Here is a 20,941-nt window from a genome sequence, read left to right on the forward strand (position 1 = left end):
GTGGCAGCTGCATGGCTGCTTTGCTGGCTGTGGCAATGGTGTTCCATACCTATCCACTCCGACCCTACAGCCCACCTCCTGCCCAGCCCACGCTACACCCCCTGGCCTTGGCAGAAGCCCCTCGGCCAGCGGCACAACTATCAGCAAACTATGACAATGTTGGACACTTTCTATACCCTCTCTAGCCACAACGCCGGTTTCACGATTTTTAAAAGCACAAGTGAACCGTGCCGTCGGGAACTTGGCCCATCGAAGGCGGAGCGTCGCAGAGGCCCTGGAGAATACCGGGCTGGGACCGCTAATGATATGCAAATGGTGTTTACTGTACGTGTGTTCTGGATCACATTGACGCTGCTGTCGAGGTGATGGAGTATTGTGATTTGTCAAATCGCCACCCGTTGCAATTTTAGCATCAGAACCTATTCCCCGCCCAAGCGCATTTTGCGATTTCGGTGTCAGCCAATGGAGCATCCCGCCCTGGGTGTTTTAGTGATAGTTTGAAGGACCTATGTTAGCCACGACAGCAAGAGAACTGCTAGAGAACTGCTCTAAACTTCTTAGAATACGACCACAGGTTGGACCTTAATTTTACATCCATTGAAAGGGCAGCTCCTCTGTAAGGGCATCACTCTTCTCCCCCCCCCCCCCCCCCCCCCCCACCCCCCCACCCCGCCCACCCCCAACTCATCGCCAGTTCTGGACCGAAGTGTCAACCTACATTGTATGCTAAGGTCTCTGGAATGGGACTTGAACCAACAACGTTGTGATTATACAACCAGCGTGTTACCATTGAACTATGGCGAGGAGCTCCACAAGTTTCAGATTCTATTAAAAAATGATTTAGGGGCGGCACGGTGGCGCAGTGGGTAGCACTGCGGCCTCACGGCGCCGAGGTCCCAGGTTCGATCCCAGCTCTGGGTCACTGTCCATGTGGAGTTTGCACGTTCTCCCTGTGTTTGCGTAGGTCTCACCCCCACAGCCCAAAAGATGTGCAGGGTAGGTGGATTGGCCACACTAAATTGCCCCTTAATTGGAAGAAAAAAATAATTGGATACTCTAATAAAACTTTTTAAAAATGATTTAGAGCAGATGTGTTGAGTCAGGGAGGCCAAGATTTAGAAGTTTAAAAAGCCTGCATTTTATTGGATTGCCAAATATAATGGTATTTTTTAAAATAGACTTTTGGAAATAGTGGATGTGATTTTGCAGCTCTTCATGCAGGTGGGATCTTCTGGTCCTGCCGGTGGAGCACCCCCATTGCCGGTTTCCCAGCAGTGTGGGTTGGAATCAATGTAAAATCCCATTTATAGCTGTGGGACAAGAAAATCCCACCACCAGCCGACGGCGGGCCACCGCTGAGACACCCATTGCAGGGAGGCCAGAGACTCTCACCCAGCACGCGTGAGGAGATCTCTCAGTATTTTTGCAATATCATTATCATAACTGTGAAACTGACTTGTATGTGTGAGAGTGGGTGTGACTGGTTTAATTAAGCTGAAGACTGTTTAGACTGCAAGGGTCAGACATCAATCATGGTTAGATGTGAAGGAGGTGAAGTGAGAATGAGCAGAGTACCGGAGGGGGGCAACTTGAATTGCGATTTACATTAAGCAGATAAGGGAAGTGATTTAAAGTTAACTGTTATATTTGAAAAGGAACGTATACAATTGGGAAATCATAAATGAGTGAGACAATGTAATAAGTTCACTTTTATTAAAAATTGCAACTATACAGTAACATGGAAGACTGTTCAATTCTGAGAAAAGGAACATTTAAAAGGCTGTAGAACAAATAGGGTTAAAGAGCAAAGGGGAAAAGTATATTTAAAGAGTGTGGCTATAAGATCTTGACAAAGAACAGCGTGTGCTTGAGCCAGACCTGTGAGCACCAATTCCCACCACCCTCCCGAGGGTGTAAGATTTCCCTGAGAGCGGCAGGACATTGCGCGGTAATGTTATGGGAATTTTTGTAGGTTAGAAAATCTATGAGGACAGTTGCAATCAAACAAGTGATTTAGCTTTGAGTTTATTTCACCAAAGTATTTTAGGAAGTGTTTGTCGAAGTACTGTTAAGTTGTTCTTATGCTTTAAGTGTTATTTTATTTTTTCTTCATTTTAATAAAGGCTTAAATGTAATATTTAAAATCTTCACGTGGTCTGAAATGACGTTGACTTCAGATATCTCCTCATAGTACACAAATTGTAAACCATTGTGGCAGCTTGATCAAGTTTTCCTTTGGTATTTGGGCAGCCTGGCACTCTGCCGTGCCAGGCTGTCCAAAAATTCTGATTAGCATTAACTGTGTCCGTGTATTGTTTTACTATTTTGTAAATTACGCATGCTATGAATACCTGTTAAATTAAGTTTATATCCCACTCCTGGAGTACACAAGTTCAGAGAAGTGTTAACACTTGTGAGAAATCAAACCCTGAGATATATAAAGGGTGGGATTCTCCGATCCCCCCCCCCCCCCGCTGAGTCGGAGAATTGCCGGGAGGCGGCGTGAATCCCGCCTCCGCCGACCGCCTGCTGTTAGCAGCCCCCCCCCCGGCGATTCTCCGGCCCGCGATGGGCCGAGTGGCCACCCGTTTTTTTGCTGGTCCCGCCGGCGTAAATTAGAGTAGGTCCTTACCAGCGGCACGGGCGGCCTCCGGGGACCTTGGGGTGGGGTGGAGGGGGGGGGGGGGGGGGGCGCGGGGGATCTGGCCCAGGGAGGTGCCCCCACGGTGGCCTGGCCCGCGATCGGGGCCCACCGATCCGCGGGCGGGCCTGTGCCGCGGGGGGCACTCTATTCCTCCGTGTCGGCTGCTATTCCTCCGCCATGGCCGACACGGAGATGACCCCCCCATTGCGCATGTGCTGGGATGACGCCAGCACACGCTGGCGCTCCCGCGCATGCGCCAACTCGTGCCGGCCGGCGGAGGCCCTTCGGCGCTGGTTGGCGTGGCGCCAAGCCCCTTGCCCGCCGGCCGGCGCGCCGCAAACCACTCCGGGGCTGGCCTAGCCCCTGAAGGTGCGGTGGATTCCGGAGTGGTTCACGCCAGTCTTCGGCGCCGGGACCCCCCGCCCTGCAGGGCAGGGGAGAATTCCGCCCAAAGAATTCCATGGATCTTCAGAATGTTTACGCACACGGTTGATAGTTGAATTCAAAACACTTTTTTGTGGTGCTACGCGTAACAATTACCTCATGTATCATTCAGTATGATGTACATAAAGAGCATGAACAATATTCTTACAGGCAGTGGTTCCAACTATCTAACATCATAAATAACAAGTAAGACTTCAGTAGCAGCAAGTATGGTATACATAATTATTATATTATTGCACTATACTTAAAAGCTTATTTCTGAAATTGTTTCCTCAGAATGGTGAAATTCTACCTCTGAAACTGGTCACGTACTCCACTGTGGCTGTCTCGCTGGGTGCTTTGCTGCTGTCCTTCTTGATCCTCCTCTTTCTGAGAACCCTTCGCTCAAACCAGCACAGCATCAGTAAAAACATGGTAGTGGCGCTCTTCTTCTCTGAGCTCATCTTCGTCCTTGGCATTAACCAAGCAGATAATCCAGTAAGTGATATATAATGGGAGACGGTCTCTTGCCCGGTGTAGGGGGTCACTTGACCAACATCCGATTCACCTCCTTACGCCAGTGAACGACATTGAATTAAGTAATTGGCAGTTTATAATGTAAGTTAATGTAGATAAACCAACAATTTTTACACCTCAGGCTGCAGCATGCAACAGCTTGGCTGTCTGTAGTCCTCACAGTCAGGCTGACTGTTTGCACATTGCACATGTCAGACCGTGCCAGTGCAACCATCTTAATCCAATGCAAATGCAGCAATTTGTTCTCTTTCAGATCTTGCTGTTAGGTTCAACTGCAGCTATGAATGAGTTATCACTACTCACTGTGTCGTGAAGCTAAGAGTCTAGTTGGCCTATGTTTTTTTAAAATCGTTTTTGCAATGTGGACTAGGCTGTAAAATTATCCATCTCCCGTGGCTCTGAGGAAGTGTTTCTACGGACCATGTCCTGCGCTACACCTGACCTGGGATTGCTGAAGTTACTTCTGAGCAATCTGGTTACATGATTAAACTACTATGTCATGGTTAAGCTCTCATTATTTAAACCTGAATTTAATGACTGCAATAAAGCATGTGTAAGCAATGTTTGAAATATCTTTGCTACATTTTGAGAGAATGAGATAAACGAGGGTTAATGTCTAGTCTTAATAATTACTGCATTCTTTTGAATTGTGGTTTTGTGCTCTAACTATGAAAATATTTGGTGTGATCTACCGGCCTCGTCGCACCCGATTCGGGACACAACAAGGCCGTTAAATCTCACAAGAGGCCTCTCGCGAGATTTACGATGCTCATTACGCTTCACGAGATCTCATTGATGCAATGCCAGGGTGCCCAGGTGGCAGTAAGGTGCCCTGATGTTTTTTTGCCATGCCGGCGATCGGGCCTGGGGGTTGCCCTTATGAGGTGGAGTGCAGGAAGCTCGGACTCCTGAATTAGTAAGATTTTAAAACATATTTTTATTGGTTTTTGAATTATTTGTAACAACATTGCAAGGACCAAAAAGGTAAAAAAAAGTCAAGAAGAGAAAAAAATAAACAGGTATGAATACATAGGAAACATATATATAGATAAGAGGCACATTAACATTGGGCTCTCAGTAATCGGATACTACAACCGTACTGTTTACCTTTCACACTTTGCCCTGTCCTATTAAAACATGCCAGGCGCGTGTTTGAGGCCACCAAAGCATACCATGTTGATGTTTGCCATGGCCGCACCCATGAGATTTTCTTTCCCTCGGTACCCTTTGGTTCCTCTGCGCTACTTCCCTGTACTCTGTGATGTTTCCCCTCCCCCCTTTCCTATCCCCCACCCTGCCCCGCTGCTCTCTTTCCTTCTTCATTTGTCTATTTCGGTCCCTGATTCCCACCCCCCTCCCTTATTGGTTGCTTGTCACGAACAGGTCCTCGAACAGGCTAGTAAATTGCTTCCATGTACTGCGGAAGCCTTCACACTACCCTCGAATGATGAATCCTATCTTTTCCAATTTGAGGAATTCTGCTAAGTGGGACAGCCAGTCTGCGGCCTCGGCTGGCGCTGCTGATCTCCAGCTGAGCAGGAGTCTCTGGCGGCCGATCAGGGAGGTAAAGGTTAGGCCATTTGCCCCTATTACCGTAAAGAGTTTGGGCTGTTCCCATGTCCCAAAGACATGGTTCCTATGTCCCAAACACCCTCACCCCCACAACCTTGGACATGGCCTCTGAAAAGGCGGTCCAGTACCCGACAAGTCTGGGACAGGACCAGAACATGTGGGTGTGGTTGGCCCGGCCTCCCTGGCACCGTTCACATTTGTCTTCCACTTCGGGAAGAATCTGCTCATGCGCGTTTTGGTCAAGTGCGCCCTGTGCACTACCTTTAGCTGCATTAGGCTCAGCCCTGCGCATGAGGGACAAGAGTTTGCCCTATGCAGTGCTTCAATCCAGAGTCTTCCCTACCTATATGCCCAGCTACTCCTCCCACTTCTTCTGTGTCTCGTCGAGCGGGGTTCTTACCTCCTCTAGCAGTCGCCCGTACATGTCAGCACAGTTACCGTCCCCTATTTCATCCGATGATGGAAGTTTGTCTACTAGGGTGTGTCCGGGTAGCTGGGGGAACATTGTGGCCGCCTTGCGGAGGAAGTTCCTTAGTTGCATGTACCGAAGCATGTTCCCTTCCGGGAGCTGGAGTTTGTCCGTTAGCTCACCCAGGGTTGCTACTCAGCCGTCTATATATATAGGTCCCCGATGTCAGTAATCCGCCGCCCTGTTTTCACCTTTTAAAGAGGCATCTATTGTTGCAGGGGTGAATTTATGTTTTTTGCAGATGGGAGACCATAGTGGACATTGTATCCAAATTGGAATAGTATCTGAATTGATTTCACGAGCCCCAGGGTGGCCACCACCACTGAGCTCCCCCCCCCCCCCCCCCCCCACCCCGTTATCAAACGCCGCGATCAGTTTGTCTACTTTGGTGAAGAAGGCTTTGGGGATGAAGATCGGGCGGGATCTTAAAAGGAAGAAGAATCTTGGTAGCACGTTCATTTTGAATTCTGCATTCTCCTCACATGGAGAGCGGTAGTGAGTCTCACCTCTGCAGCTCTCTCTTTACCTCTTCCACCAGACTCAATATGTTCTAAATATGGATTTGTGTCCAGTCGTGGATCTGGATCCCCAGGTATCAAAATTATGTTTGGACCAACTTAAACGGCAGCTTCCCAAACTCTGACAATGCCCCTCCCCCCTCCCAGGCACTTCCCCAGCTCTGATTCTTCTTTCCCCGCCCCCCCCCCCCCCCCCCCCCCCCCCCCAACAACCCCTGCGGGTTCACAGGGAAGATTTTGATCTTACTCTGGTTAAAGTTTGTAACCTGAGAAGGTTACGAACTCCCTTAGGAGTTCCATTATTCCTCACATGCTGGCTAGGGGTTTGAAATATAGAAGAACAGGCCATCTGCATAGAGTGAGACTCTATGCTCCCTGTCTCCTCTCTGAAGCTTCACCCATGAGATGAACTCTGCCCAAACCCAAACCATTCCAGAACCTCCATGAGGTACCTCCATTCGACTCTGTCAAAGGCCTTCTCTTCATCTAGGGAGATGATCACTTCTGGTGTTCTCTCCCTGGGTCGGGTTTTAATCACGCTCAGCAGGTGTCTGATGTTCGCCTTTAGCTGTCCACCCTTGACAAAACCCGTCTGATCTTCTGCGACCACCTTCAGCACACAACTCTCCAGTCACCTCGCTAGGGCCTTCGCCAGGACTTTGGCGTCAGTATTCAGGAGTGAGGTGGGTCTCTATGACCCACACTCTGTTGGGTCTTTGTCTTTTTTGGGGATCATCAATATCAAGGACTGTGCCAGCATGGGCGGCAGGATCCCTCTCAACAGTGAGTCATTGAACACCTCCCAAAGGTGCGGGGTCAGTGTTGCCGGATATTTTCTATATAAGTCTACCGGGAATCCGTATGGACCTGGTGCCTTCCCCGACTGCATGGATGATCACCATGACTTCTCCCAGTTCTAGTGGTGCTTCCAGTCACTGTCTCTTTCCCTCCCCCACCGCTGGTATGTCCAGCCCATCGAGAAAACTTTTAATTTTCAAGTTCCACTCCAGGGGCTCGGAGGTGTATTACTCCCGGTACATAGTCACAATTGCCCATTGATCTTGTCTGGCGCTGTGACGAGTTAACCATTTCTGTCCTTCACCTGTGCTATCTCACTCATGGCTGCCTGCTTTCTCAGCTGGTGAACCAGTAGGCAGCTGACCGTGCCTCCATGTTGATCGAAGGTCCCCCGTGACTGGCGGAGTTGGGGCACTGCTTTCCCGGTGGAGAGCAGGTCAAATTCCAATTGTAACTTTTGCCTCTCCGCCAGTCCTAATTAGTAAGTTGGGAATTGGGAGGGTCCGGAGGCTGCACGAGGTGGGAGGTGGGGGGGGAACGGTCGAGAGATCCCTGGTCCCTTCCTGCACTGGCAAGCTGAGCTTGTTAGTGAGGAAATGAGTATAAATGTGGCTTCGGTGGGGCGTTCCTCACTGAGACCCGAAGCAGAGTCCCATTTAATAGCGGGTTTTTGGTGCTAAACGCACCCAGAATGGGACTCTGTTGTTTTCCCATTAACTCGCGCCCATTGTTTAAACTATACAATGGAGACCTCTGGTGGTATGGTTAATGAACTACAGTAATAGAAAGTTACTGAATCAGGAAAATGCAATTGGCCACAGAGCTTTTGATGAAAGTTTCTAACTCCCTCTTCACATTCTACAAACGTTAGTCATTTTCATGCATAAAGGCATAAATTAGATTACTTGTACTGCCCTAATAAAAGAAAGGTCCATCAAGCTTGGTCCATTGTGGCCTCTCAAACCTGGTCCATCCAGTTAACAAACAACTCTGGGAATTTCCTGTCAGACATCATTGGCCAAACAAGCTCCATAACTGGAAATATCTTGCTAGAATCCCTATTAAAGGATCCTAATGAACCCATATTCACCACATTGTCTTGCCGGTTAATTCTAGAGGAGAGTGACTCTCTCTGAAAACAAATATTTCCCAGCACCCGGCACAGCTCTTTCCCTATGAATTTTCAAATATTCCATTGCTAATCCTACCATCTCTTATTGTTTCAAATAATCTATCTTTTGGAACTGAGAACATTAGACAAGTCAAGGACCAAAAAAAAGGCCATTGGCCCAGCAAACACATTCTTCTAGTATCCTGAGTCTCCAGGTCTAACATCTAACTGTACTTTGAAACCTTGAAGGATATAGTTGTTCATTGTCTACTTTCCAAACTGAAAGTTGTTAGTGCCATGTGGAGCTTCTGTCTAAAGTTCAGGCAGTAATTATTTTGGTTTTTTTCTGTGTCCCTTCAAAACCATAATGATCTGCTGACACCTCAACTCAATAGGTCTTGTTTAAATCTGAGTCTAGTAGCAACTGTGAGTTATTTGATCCTGGTCTCGCCTAATGCCTTTACCTGTATTTACAGCAAGAGATGCTGAATATAAGTTAGGTCATTTTCACCTCCCTGATGGACACTTGGGGTATTTGTAGCATCTGCACTATCGTTTCTGAGATTGGCTTAGTATACATGGAGGAATGTATTGTGACCTTTCCAACCTGTTCAGCTCAGCAGTTCACCATTTACCTGCAAGCTGGCACTCAAGTATATGTTATCTCAAAATCCTTTCAGATATTGAACATCTTATGGCACTTATTTCAAAGACTCTGGCTAATAACTCCTCAATCATTCCGCTGGCCATTAATTTTATTCAGCATGAATAAACTAGATTGGTTCATTGAACTACCCAGGTTAATGTGTGACTAACAATATTTTTGAACGGTAATACTTTTTGAAAGTTCCATCTAGCTCAGTCGATAGAGTGTGGGTTGTTGTGCAGTTTGTGTTTGCCACAGAGTTTTAAGATGTGGGAATTGGTAAAACATATAACATTTAAGGGAGGCTAGATCAGTGTATGATGGAAAAATATGTTGTTGAAGGGGTTGATGAAGTAGGGCGATAAGAGATTTGAAAAAGACTGGCATAGGTCAGAAGGGTCAACTGCCCTGTTTCTGTGCTGTAAATTCTATGTAACTTCCAGTGCACAGGCATGCAACCACTTGTATTTATACACATTAACCAATATCTAATTGACGCATTACATTTGTCCTTTCCCTTGTCATCCACAGTTTGTGTGCACTGTGATTGCCATTCTGCTCCATTTCTTCTACATGTGCACTTTTGCCTGGATGTTCTTGGAAGGGCTTCACATTTACCGCATGTTAACAGAGGTCCGTGACATCAATTATGGCCCCATGCGGTTCTACTACATGGTTGGCTGGGGTGTCCCCGCCTTTATCACAGGTATTTGTTCTTTGCAGCAATCTGGCAATGCTAACTTAGTTTTCTTTTTTGAGCTAGTCTGCAATAGCGACGCCCACTTTCTAGGGTGTGCTCATCTTCAGTCGCAGAGCAAAAAACCTAAACGTCTGTGATTAAGAAAAAATTAGCTGAGAATTTGATTTATCTCCTATTGCACAAGAACTCCACATATTGCTTGACACATGTTAAATGCTCCCACTAGCTCCTGATGCGGGATGCAACACGAGTCACTTGGTCTGCAAAAAGGATTAGAATTATAGGAGGGGTGCAGCACAGACGGAGGCTAAAGGGTTCATCATGCCCATGCCAGCTCTCTGTGGGAGCTACTCTGCTCGTCTCTCTCCTCCTCTTCTCCATGGCCCTGCAAATTTTTCCCTTCAGATAATCACTCTTACGAAAGCCACAATTTAATCTGCCTCCACCACACTCCCAGGCAGTGCATTCCTGATCTTAGTTACTTGCTGTTGGAAAAAAAGATTTTATTCATGTTACCACTGCTTCTTTTGCCAACCCCATTAAATCCTCTGATTCTCAACCCTTCCACCAATGGTAAAAGGTTCTCCCGATCCACAATCCAGACCCTTCATGATTTTGGATACCTCCATCAAATCTTCCCTCAGCATGTTCATCTGTAAAGAGAACAGTCCCAGCTTTGCCAATCTGTCCCTGTAACTGAGGTTTCTTATCCCTGGAACCATTCATGTAATCGTTATGACATCTTTTGTAGGTTTAGCTGTTGGCCTTGATCCTGAGGGATATGGCAATCCTGATTTCTGCTGGCTGTCCATCTATGACACCCTGATATGGAGCTTTGCAGGACCTATAACTGCAGCGTTTTCTGTAAGTTGCAAATTTGTTCTTAAGTAACTAGGTCTACACCAAAAAGGGACCATACATGATATGGCACCATCATTGGTGTGGACAATGAATGTCTCGCAATATAGCACTGCTGCTTCACAGCGCCAGGGACTCGGGTTCAATTCCTACCTTGGGTCACTGTCTGTGTGGCGTTTGTACGTTCTCCCCGTGTCTGCGTGGTTTCCTCTGGGTGTTCTCGTTTCTTCCCATAGTCCAAAGATGTGCAGGTTAAGTGGATTGGCCATGATAAATTGTGCCTTAGTGTCCAGGTTAGTTTATGGGGATAGGGCAGAGTGGACATGGGTAGAATGCTCATTTGAAAGGTAGGAAGAGTGAACAGGTAAATGTGAGTAGTCTAGATGGCTGATGAGGAGAAACACAGCGGTGCAGACTGTATGGGCCGAATTCTGTACTTGTAGGGATTCTATGATATTTTAAAACACCTCACCAGACATGCCAGCTCCCAATATTTTTAGTCAACTTTAGAACTAGATTTTGCAGCTGATGCAAAAAAAATAGGAGCAGTAATGTTAATGCTCTCTCCTATAATCAGATAATTTTACAGATTGGAAGCAGGCCACCTATTCTGTCAATATAAATGAGTTTCTCCTCATCAGCCATCTAGACTACTCACATTTACCTGTTCACTCTTCCTACCTTTCAATATACCGCTTTTTAGGCATTTAAAAAAAAAAATTGACAGATCATTACAGAATGCAGGCATAATACTAGTGTAAACAGTTACCTTTATCAGGTAAGGTAAAGAGTTGAGCCACAGGCCCCATTTTGTTTTAAGCTCCTCCCATGTTGTGAAAAGCCATCATGCTCGGAATTCATCCGTTTTCACTGACTTACACAGGTTCCTCATTTGGCAAAGCCTCAATTTTAAAATTCTTGGGCTGGATTCTCCATCGGCGGGATCCTCCGCTTCGCCACCCGCGCATTTTCCGAAGGCGTGGGGGTGCCCACAATGGGAACCCCCATTGGCTATCTGCCGGGACGGAGAATGCCGCTGCCAGCGGGGCACAGCGCACCAGAAAACGGGTGCGGCGGGATGGAGAATCTCCCTATCCTGGTTTTCAAATCCTTTTACATTGTTGACATTGTATTTTCTGCCTTGCAGATGAATGTTTTCCTCTATATTCTATCTGCCAAAGCTTCCTGCCGACCAAGACACCAAGGTTTTGAGAAGAAGGGAACTGTGTAAGTGCTCTTCGATTAAATCTTTGACAAGGCAATAACGACCTCACATTTACTAAAATCTGTTTTTTATTCTAACTATTCTTTAACCTCCCCCTCTTCCCACAGTCAGTTAGTTCCCCATAATACGGGGTTGGGTAAGTTGCACACGAGGCCACACATTCATAGGCCTCATCTATCAATAAATCGGTAATTAAGGGCCTCGAGCCATGTCCACTGCCTTAAAGCACTGGGCAGTTTCAGGTGGGCCAGAATACAATGGCCATTTTTGAAAAGGCTTCTTTGAAAAGGCAAGGTCGAAGGAAGGGGGGGCACACATCAATGCCCTTTGTGCATCGGGAGCACCTCCGTAAAGAAGTCCTCTTCTCGTTCCACCCTGTCTGCCTTCTATCTCATCACTTCCTCCCTCCCTGCCCTAAAACCCTGGGACTTACCTCTCTGGTTCCCATTGCTTCTCCTGCATTTCCTTGCAGCCCCAGCAGTTGCCATGACTGAGCGTTGGTGCTGACAGGACTGCTTGAGCTGCCAACCAATCAGATTGTCAGCAGTTCTTGTCCACTGATGGGTAGACTTTCGACCCTGAGTTTGTTTAGCCTGCACACCCAATGGTTATTGCTTCTCCTCTATAATTCATTGTCCTCATTAATAACACTCCTTGATAAAAGTAAGTAAAGTTGCCATATCCCAGACGTCGATAGGCTGCTTTCCCCTTTGACTAGAGTCCGCTAAATCATGCACACTATTTCTTTGAACAAGCTTTTAGTCATCTGATGTAATATCTCTTTACATGTCTCGGTAACACATTTCCTTCTCTAATGCTTCTGTAATGCTATTGTTATGCTATAGGTGCTATATAAATATAAGTTGTTGCTATTAATGTCTACAGTTTTCATTTTATTGTATATGTTATATATTATTGGGGTATTACATTTGTTTACAAAAATAACATTTATAAAGCAAGTGCAATGTTGGTGGCTCACTTCAATAGAATGATTGTAATTTTTGTCTTAATAGATCTGGATTGCGTACTGCATTTGTAGTGCTGTTGATCGTCAGTACCACTTGGCTCTTGGCCTTGCTGGCTGTGAACAGTGACACCATTATTTTCCACTACCTCTTTGCAGGTTTCAATTGTCTCCAGGTAAAGGTTTCCTTCATTCACCTTTAACCCAAGCCTGCGGCAATTAGCCTTTTCTTTCCCTCTCACATTGGACATTTTCTCCATTTTGGCTGTCATTCAGCCCAAGTCACTATTTTTGACCAATCTTCCCTGTTCACACTAGCTTGGAACATAGAAGCAACAGGACTCCATTTAGCCCCTCAAGCCTGACCCATTTGTTGTGCTGAAAGATTGAAACCTCTCAAGTCTGTAAGTTGCAGCAACTGAGACTTTGTTCAGGAAATTTCTTGAGGGACATAACCCTGCTCCTACAAAATGTCTGATGGGTACCAAGGCTGTGTAACATGTTTATATATTCTGGTTATCACCCTTTCATCACTCTTTCATTATAAATCCCAATAAGCAGCATTATACTGGCTGCAGCTGTAATTTAACTAATTGAAGGTTGAAATCCGTGCTTCATATCACACTTTTGCTTACCCATTCTGTGAAGGTTATTAAATTTGTGATTGTTACTTTCCCACACCAGAATGCTGAGAAAGATCTCTAATAACTATTCTTTTAAAACATTAATGCTCACTGCCACATTTACCTACTTCAAAGCTATTAATGTCAAATTATTTCAATTACCCCACTTCACATAATTCAGTGCGATTCAAGATGATCAATGACCTAACTCCATATACCCACACCGTTGCCCCTTAATACTTCTGGCGAACAAAAATCTATCAATCTCCAGTTTTCAAAGTGGGCAGCACGTTGGCACAGTGGGTTAGCCCTGCTTCCTCATGGCGCCGAGGTCCCATGTTCGATCCCGGCCCTGGGTCACTGTCCATGTGGTGTTTGCACATTCTCCCCGTTTTTGCGTGGGTTTCGCCCCCACAACCCAAAGATGTGCAGGCTAGGTGGATTGGCCATGCTAAATTGCCTCTTAATTGGAAAAAATGATTTGGGCAAATAAAAAATGTTTTAAAATGTCCCTGTAACCTTTCCTCAGGGTAGAAAGTCTCCAGTTTTCAAATTAACAATTGATCTTCACTCTGTTTCCACTTGCAGAAATGATTCCAAACTTATCCCATCCTTTGTGTGAAGTGTTTGCTACTTTCATTCCTAAAAGGACTGGCTCTTAAACAATATCCCATCACCTTAGATCTCCAACTAAGATGAAATAGTTTCTTCCAAACTACCCTCAATGTTCCCCTTAATATATTTTAAAAATTCAATCAAATCATCCTTTAACCTTCTAATTTCCAAGAAATATGAGCCTCGTTTGTTTAATATCTGCTTGTAACTTAAGCTTTGCAATTGTGATGTCAGTCTTGCAAATTTATGCTGCTTTCTTCTGAGACCAATTTATTCTTCCAGAATTTGTCAATGCATGACTTCTTTCTCCTTGTATTCTATTCCTTTAGATATAAAGGTATAAAGATATAAAAAATAAAATTCCATTAGTCTTTTGATTTTTTTCTGTACATGTTCATATCATTTTAATAATCTGTGTGTCTGAATCCCTAAGGCTCTTTGGACAATCACTATTTCTAGTGATTTACTTTTTGAAAAGTATCCTGCTCTATTCTTTCTAAGCTCACAGTGGATGATTTTATATTTGCCTATATTGAAATCCAGCAGCCACATTTTTCACATTCACCTATATGTCAGTACCTCTTTATAATGTTACTCTTCCATTTACACTGCTTACAATACTGTCCACCTTTGAGTCATTGGCAAATTTAGATAATGTGGCTTTCTACTTCATTACCTAAGTCATTAATGAGCACAGTGAATAGGTGTGGCCCCAACACAGGATCTTGAGACACTACAACTCGCATCCTTCAATTTGAATACCTGCCTGTTATCTCCGCTCTCTCTCTTCTTCCACTCCACCAATGTCCTAACCAAGTCAATAATTAGCTTCGGTTTTCACCAACATTCTCTTATGAGGGACTTTATCAAATGCCTTCTGGAAATCCATATAAATAACATTGATAGACATTCCCTTGTCCAGTACTTTAGTCAGCTGTTTAAAAAAAGTCAATCAGGATCATTAGGCTTTACAATTCCTTCGGATCTCTCTGATCAACTGAAAGTTTCCATGGTGTTCAGTCATCCCGTCCTTCGAGATTCTAGAAATTTCCGACAACAGCTATCTGGTCCTTAATTCCTTGGTTTTCATTCTAACTTTCTTAAATGGGGATGGGGATGGGGGGGGGGGGGGGGGGGGGGTGGTGGAGTGACATGTAAAAACTTTCCAATCCAGAGGAACAGTTCTGAAATGACAGAATCATGAAGGAATCCATTAGGCCAGCTACAACATTCCCACCTACTTTCTTGAAACCCTGGGATGAAAACTGTCTGATCCTGTGGATTTGTCGCTTTTTTATATAATTTATTTCTATATTTGTTACTCCATTAGCTTTCTTACATTAAATTTCTTGAGTCCTCTGATTCAGAAATAGATTCCTTGGGATGTCTGACCTATTACTCCACTTTAAATACTGATGCAAAGTGATTATTTAGTCTGTCTGCTATCCCCTTATTATCATTGACAACACTGATAACAAGCAATGTATGTGAAACTGTAGTCAAGCATATTAGGAATTGGAAGTTTACACAATGACTGGGAGTTTCCACCCACTCCCTCAAGCTGGATGTGGCGAGGAGTTGGCCACTGGCGGGATCTTCCGGTCATGATGAAGTCGATGGGGTTATCATGACTCTCCCGTCCCACCACTGGGGAGTTTGCCGTAGGGGGGTTGACTTCAGTGGGACTGGAAGACTCTGACAGTGGGAACGGCTGGCAATCATGCCCAACATATTTTAATATTCTAAATTCAAAAGCTAGGTCACAGTCAAGGTTAGCAACGATCTTTAAATTATATATACCAAGCGCAGTGAACGTTATTGACACAGAAAGATCTTGGAAGACTCCTAGAATCCCTACAGTCCTGAAGGAGGCCATTTGGCCCATCGTGTCTACACCAACTCTCTGAAAGAGCGTCCTACCTTGGCCCACTCCCTTGGCCTATCCCTGTAACCCCATAACCCCACCTAACCTTTGGTCACCAAGGGACAATTTAAAATGGCCAATCCAGTTAATCTGCACATCCTTGGACTGTGGCAGGAAACTGGAGAACCCAGAGGAAAACCTTGCAGACACGGGGAGAAAGTGCAAACGCAACATAGTCCCCCAAGGTTGGAATTGAACCCGTGTCCCTGGCACTGTGAGGCAGTAGCTCTAACCACAGTGCCACCGTTATGCCCTAAAACTATTTGTACTATTTATAATGTATCCTGATAGTGCTCCACATACCTATTTTGTTCATGGTATCTTCGACAATATACACATTTAATAGTATTTTTAAATATCATACTTTTACTAGTTAACTATTACAAGGTTTTCTCCAATTTTGTTGGCTTGGAATTATTGCATCTGTGTATGTGTATTTTCTTTACAATGCCATCAAATTAAGTATTTTTTAAATTTTAAATTCCTCTACTGTTGCAATTGAAGGCTCTCATGTCCAAAGGACTATTTGTTGCTCACTGGGCTGTGTGACTGAGGAGCCATGCTGAAAGTGCAATTTAATGTTCCATGAACCTTGTGCAATCATAAATAGAAGTAATGCATTTTCATTCACGGAAATGGGTTTTACAGGAACTAAAGTAGTAAAATATTTATACACCTAGTGTTAATAAGAGCAACGAGTGGTAATTTGCCAGAAAGACTGAGCTTGTCACATGAAAGAAATGTCAATGTGTTAATAACTTTCTTGTTTATAGGGCCCATTCATCTTCATCTTCCGCTGCATCCTCAACGAGGAAGTAAGAAAAGCCTTTAAGTACGCTTTCAGTAAGAAGCACACAGACGATACAGTGGGCACAACAAAATCAACACTGGCATCAGTTAGTAGCTTATTTTTGTCTTTTCTTCTTTGTGTATTAGCTCCCCACTGCCAGCTGAAAAAACTCAATGACACCTCGATCGAATAACATTTTATTTTCCCACGAATACAATTTTTCCAAAATTATATATTACAAACATGACCTTTATAAGATTGCTATGATTTGAGACTGACACTTCAGTTTAGAGCAAAATGGAGCAATGGAGGCGGTCATGTGACCTGTTCTGAATTCTGCCCGACAACGAACTTGGATGGCTTGGTGATTCAAAGCAGGCCCAAGTTTCTTATTTGAAAGAAGATGCAAAATGTTCACACCTGTAAAAAATGGCAAGAACATGTGTGTTGACCGTGGGTAGACCAATAGCCTGTAAGTGACATGGAGTTGTTAAGAGTGTCAGATTTTGTAAACCGTTATAATGCAAACTATCTATTTAACTCCAAGATAGAATGAAATCAGGGGTCTGGAGGATAGCTAATTAGACATTCTACCTGGATACAAGGCTCATGTGGTTCATGTTGGCATGGAGATAGCACGCCAATGTAACATCAATTTACAGGATTTTCTAAGATATTGTTGAACCTGGCAGAGACAGGACAGCCTGCAAGAATCAGAGAGAGAGTAGAGTAAGAGGTAGCCAGTCCTGCACCTGAAGTAGAGAAAATGTTGTCTTTATTATTTACCACAGAGAAGGTGGGAGTGGGAGCTCATGCTCAGAGTGCAGAGACCAAGGATGAAATTCTTTCAACCCACCTGCGGCAGGTTTGATGGGAGGTGGGCTGCAGATTCAGACAGCAGCCAAAAATTCAGAAACCCACCGGCATAAAATCAAATTGCAATTCTCCCAAATAGCGGTTTAATGGCCGGTCAGTCATTCCACTGGCTGATGACGTGAACGCTATTTACATTCTTTTGCATCTCATGAATGCTCATTAAAACTCTGCCTGCCGGTGTCCCGTCAGACCTTCCAAACTTGCATCATATTGGCAACAAACTCAATTGATAGACTGTCGTGGACAAGGCAGCCCTCAGTTCACCAGAGGCTTCAAGGTGATTGCAACAAAGTCTAGCTGCCATAGTGCTGCGTTGCTCCTGGCGTGCTGAATACCTCTCTGTCAGGCCAGGCCGGTTCTTGGCCTCCAACACCATGCTGAACTGTTCTTCATAGACAGCGCAATGCTGCTTGACCCATGGACTATCTTACATAAGCCATCTCAGATCACTACTCCGCCTGGATTTGGGTAGAGCCAGAGTCTCCTTTCCCCTGGAGTCACACACTAGTGTTTGTCTGGACAACACCCTGCTGCAGGATTCGTGCAGTCACTGCATCAAAGATCTGGGGCGAAATTCTCCGTTATCGGCGGAAACTTCGCCGATCGGCGCAAAAAACGGCGCAAATCCCGTTGCGTCACGTCATAAAAATGGGCCGATAGTCTGCGGCCCGAAATGGGCTAGCAGCGACGTAACGGGATCCGCGCTTGCGCAGTGGTTCACGCCGTGCAGCGTCATACGCGCTGCACGGCGTGACGGCTCATAAGGCCGCGCAGCTCCCCCCCACCCGACCGCAACACCCGACTTGATGGCTGGCCGTCGCTCAGCCCCGAGGTTCGAGTCACGCGATGTGGAGGCGCTCCTGGACGCGGTGGAGCAGAGGAGGGACGCCCTGTATCCCGGGCACGGCCGCAGAGTTGCCCCACGCCACAGCCGGCGTCTGTGGAGGGAGGTGGCAGAGACCGTCACCGCTGTGGCCCTAACACCACGGACAGGCACCCAGTACCACAAGAAGGTGAACGACCTCGTCAGAGCAGGCAGGGTGAGCCTCCCCATATCCCCAATATCACCCCCTCCCCATATCCCCCATATCCCCCCTCCCCCATATCCCCCCTCCCCCATATCCCCCCTCCCCATATCACCCCTCCCCCATATCCCCCCTCCCCATATCCACCCTCCCCCATGTCCCCCATATCCCCCCTCCCCCATATCCCCCCTCCCCCATATCCCCCATATTCCCCCCTCCCCCATATCCCCCCTCCCCCATATCCCCCATATCTCCCCTCCCCCATATCCCCCCTCCCCCATATCCCCCCTACCCCATATCCCCCATATCCCCCCTCCCCCATATCCCCCCTCCCCATATCCCTCATATCCCCCCTCCCCCATATCCCCCCTCCCCCATATCCCCCATATTCCCCCCTCCCCCATATCCCCCCTCCCCCATATCCCCCATGTCCCCCCTCCCCCATATCCCCCCTCCCCCATATCCCCCCTCCCCCATATTCCCCCTCCCCATATCCCCCCTCCCCATATCCCCCCTCCCCCATATCCCCCATACTCCCCTCCCCATATCCCCCCTCCCCCATATCCCCCATATCCCCCCTCCCCCATATCCCCCCTCCCCATACCCCCCCTCCCCCATATCCCCCATATCCCCCCTCCCCCATATCCCCCCTCCCCCATATCCCCCATATTCCCCCCTCCCCCATATCCCCCCTCCCCCATATCCCCCATATCCCCCCTCCCCCATATCCCCCCTCCCCATATCCCCCATATCCCCCCTCCCCCATATCCCCCCTCCCCCATATCCCCCCTCCCCATATCACCCCTCCCCCATATCCCCCTCCCCCATATCCCCCTCCCCCATATCCCCCATATCCCCCCTCCCCCATATCCCCCCTCCTCCATATCCCCCATATTCCCCCTCCCCCATATCCCCCCCTCCCCCATATCCCCCATATCCCCCCCTCCCCATATCCCCCCTCCCCCATATCCCCCCTCCCCCATATCCCCCCTCCCCCATATCCCCCCTCCCCCATATCCCCCATACCCCCTCCCCATATCCCCCCTCCCCCATATCCCCCATATCCCCCCTCCCCCATATCCCCCCTCCCCATATCCCCCCTCCCCATATCCCCCATATCCCCCCTCCCCATATCCCCCATATCCCCCATATTCCCCCCTCCCCCATATCCCCCCTCCCCCATATCCCCCATATCCCCCCTCCCCCATATCCCCCCTCCCCATATCCCCCATATCCCCCCTCCCCCATATCCCCCATATCCCCCTCCCCCATATCCCCCCTCCCCCATATCACCCCTCCCCCATATCCCCCATATCCCCCCTCCCCCATATCCCCCCTCCCCCATATCCCCCCTCCCCCCATATCCCCCCTCCCCCATATCCCCCATATCCCCCCTCCCCCATATCCCCCCTCCCCATATCCCCCATATCCCCCCTCCCCATATCCCCCCTCCCCCATATCCCCCCTCCCCATATCCCCCCCTCCCCATATCCCCCCTCCCCCATATCCCCCCTCCCCCATATCCCCCATACCCCCCTCCCCATATCCCCCCTCCCCCATATCCCCCATATCCCCCCTCCCCCATATCCCCCCTCCCCCATATCCCCCCTCCCCCATATCCCCCATATCCCCCCTCCCCATATCCCCCCTCCCCCATATCCCCCATATCCCCCCTCCCCCATATCCCCCCTCCCCATATCCCCCCTCCCCCATATCCCCCCTCCCCATATCCCCCCTCCCCATATCCCCCCTCCCCATATCCCCCTCCCCCATATCCCCCCTCCCCCATATCCCCCCTCCCCCATATCCCCCCTCCCCCATATCCCCCCTCCCCTATATCCCCCTCCCCCGTATCACCTGATCACTGCCTGATGTCTAACCATGCATGCTTCATTGTGTATCGCAGGACCAAACGTCCAGGCACCCATCCCCGCAGATGCAGACCGCCCGCAGGATGCCGCTCGGAGACCACAGGAGACGGAGAGACCTGCACGCTCCAGCATGCGACGCCCGCAGGATGTCCCTCGGAGACCACGGGAGACGGAGAGACCCGCACCCTCCAGCATGCGACGCCCGCAGGATGCCCCTCGCACACCACGGGAGACGGAGAGACCTGGAGCAACAGGGAGACGACACTCCCGTCACGTGCGGGAGCGACCACCCAGCGATGAGGGGGGCAGCCACAGGCCCCCGTCACATCCGAGCCAGGACACCACTACCCAGGACACCACTATCCAGGACACCCCTACCCGGGACACCACTACCCAGGACACCCCTACCCGGGACAGCACTACCCGGGACAGCACTACCCGGGACAGCACTACCCAGGACACCCCTACCCGGGAAGACGAAATACCGGACAGTGACTCAGAGTGGATGGGTGGAGACGAACCCCCACCCCAAAGTGCCATGGACTCAGAGTGGGACGAAGAGCACGACACAACGCCACTGCTGTCACCAACACCCTCCACCATCGCAGAAACACTCACCACGGTTGGGCACTTTAGTGATGAGGCGTCTGGTACACTCACTGGTGCGCACAACACAGCCGTCCCGGTACAGCAGGTGGAGGTAGGAGCAGCAGAGGGACCGGGCGGTCGGAGGGCAGCCCAGGCCAAGCGAA

General features: G+C 47.9%; 1 protein-coding gene across 5 annotated transcripts in view; it reads left to right on the forward strand.

Annotated features, from left to right (window-relative positions):
• Positions 1–20,941, forward strand: part of celsr2 (cadherin, EGF LAG seven-pass G-type receptor 2) — a 430,851-nt gene that overhangs the window by 380,690 nt on the left and 29,220 nt on the right. For all 5 annotated transcript variants that reach the window (XM_072480304.1, XM_072480305.1, XM_072480307.1 and 2 more), the window contains exons 24-29: positions 3,365–3,565; positions 9,250–9,424; positions 10,170–10,282; positions 11,424–11,503; positions 12,515–12,641; positions 16,401–16,523. In XM_072480304.1, the coding sequence (XP_072336405.1) occupies positions 3,365–3,565; positions 9,250–9,424; positions 10,170–10,282; positions 11,424–11,503; positions 12,515–12,641; positions 16,401–16,523 (819 nt within the window). The remainder of the gene's footprint in view (positions 1–3,364; positions 3,566–9,249; positions 9,425–10,169; positions 10,283–11,423; positions 11,504–12,514; positions 12,642–16,400; positions 16,524–20,941) is intronic.

Source organism: Scyliorhinus torazame, chromosome 17 (genome assembly GCF_047496885.1).
Source record: "Scyliorhinus torazame isolate Kashiwa2021f chromosome 17, sScyTor2.1, whole genome shotgun sequence".
In the NCBI taxonomy this organism is placed as follows: domain Eukaryota; kingdom Metazoa; phylum Chordata; class Chondrichthyes; order Carcharhiniformes; family Scyliorhinidae; genus Scyliorhinus; species Scyliorhinus torazame.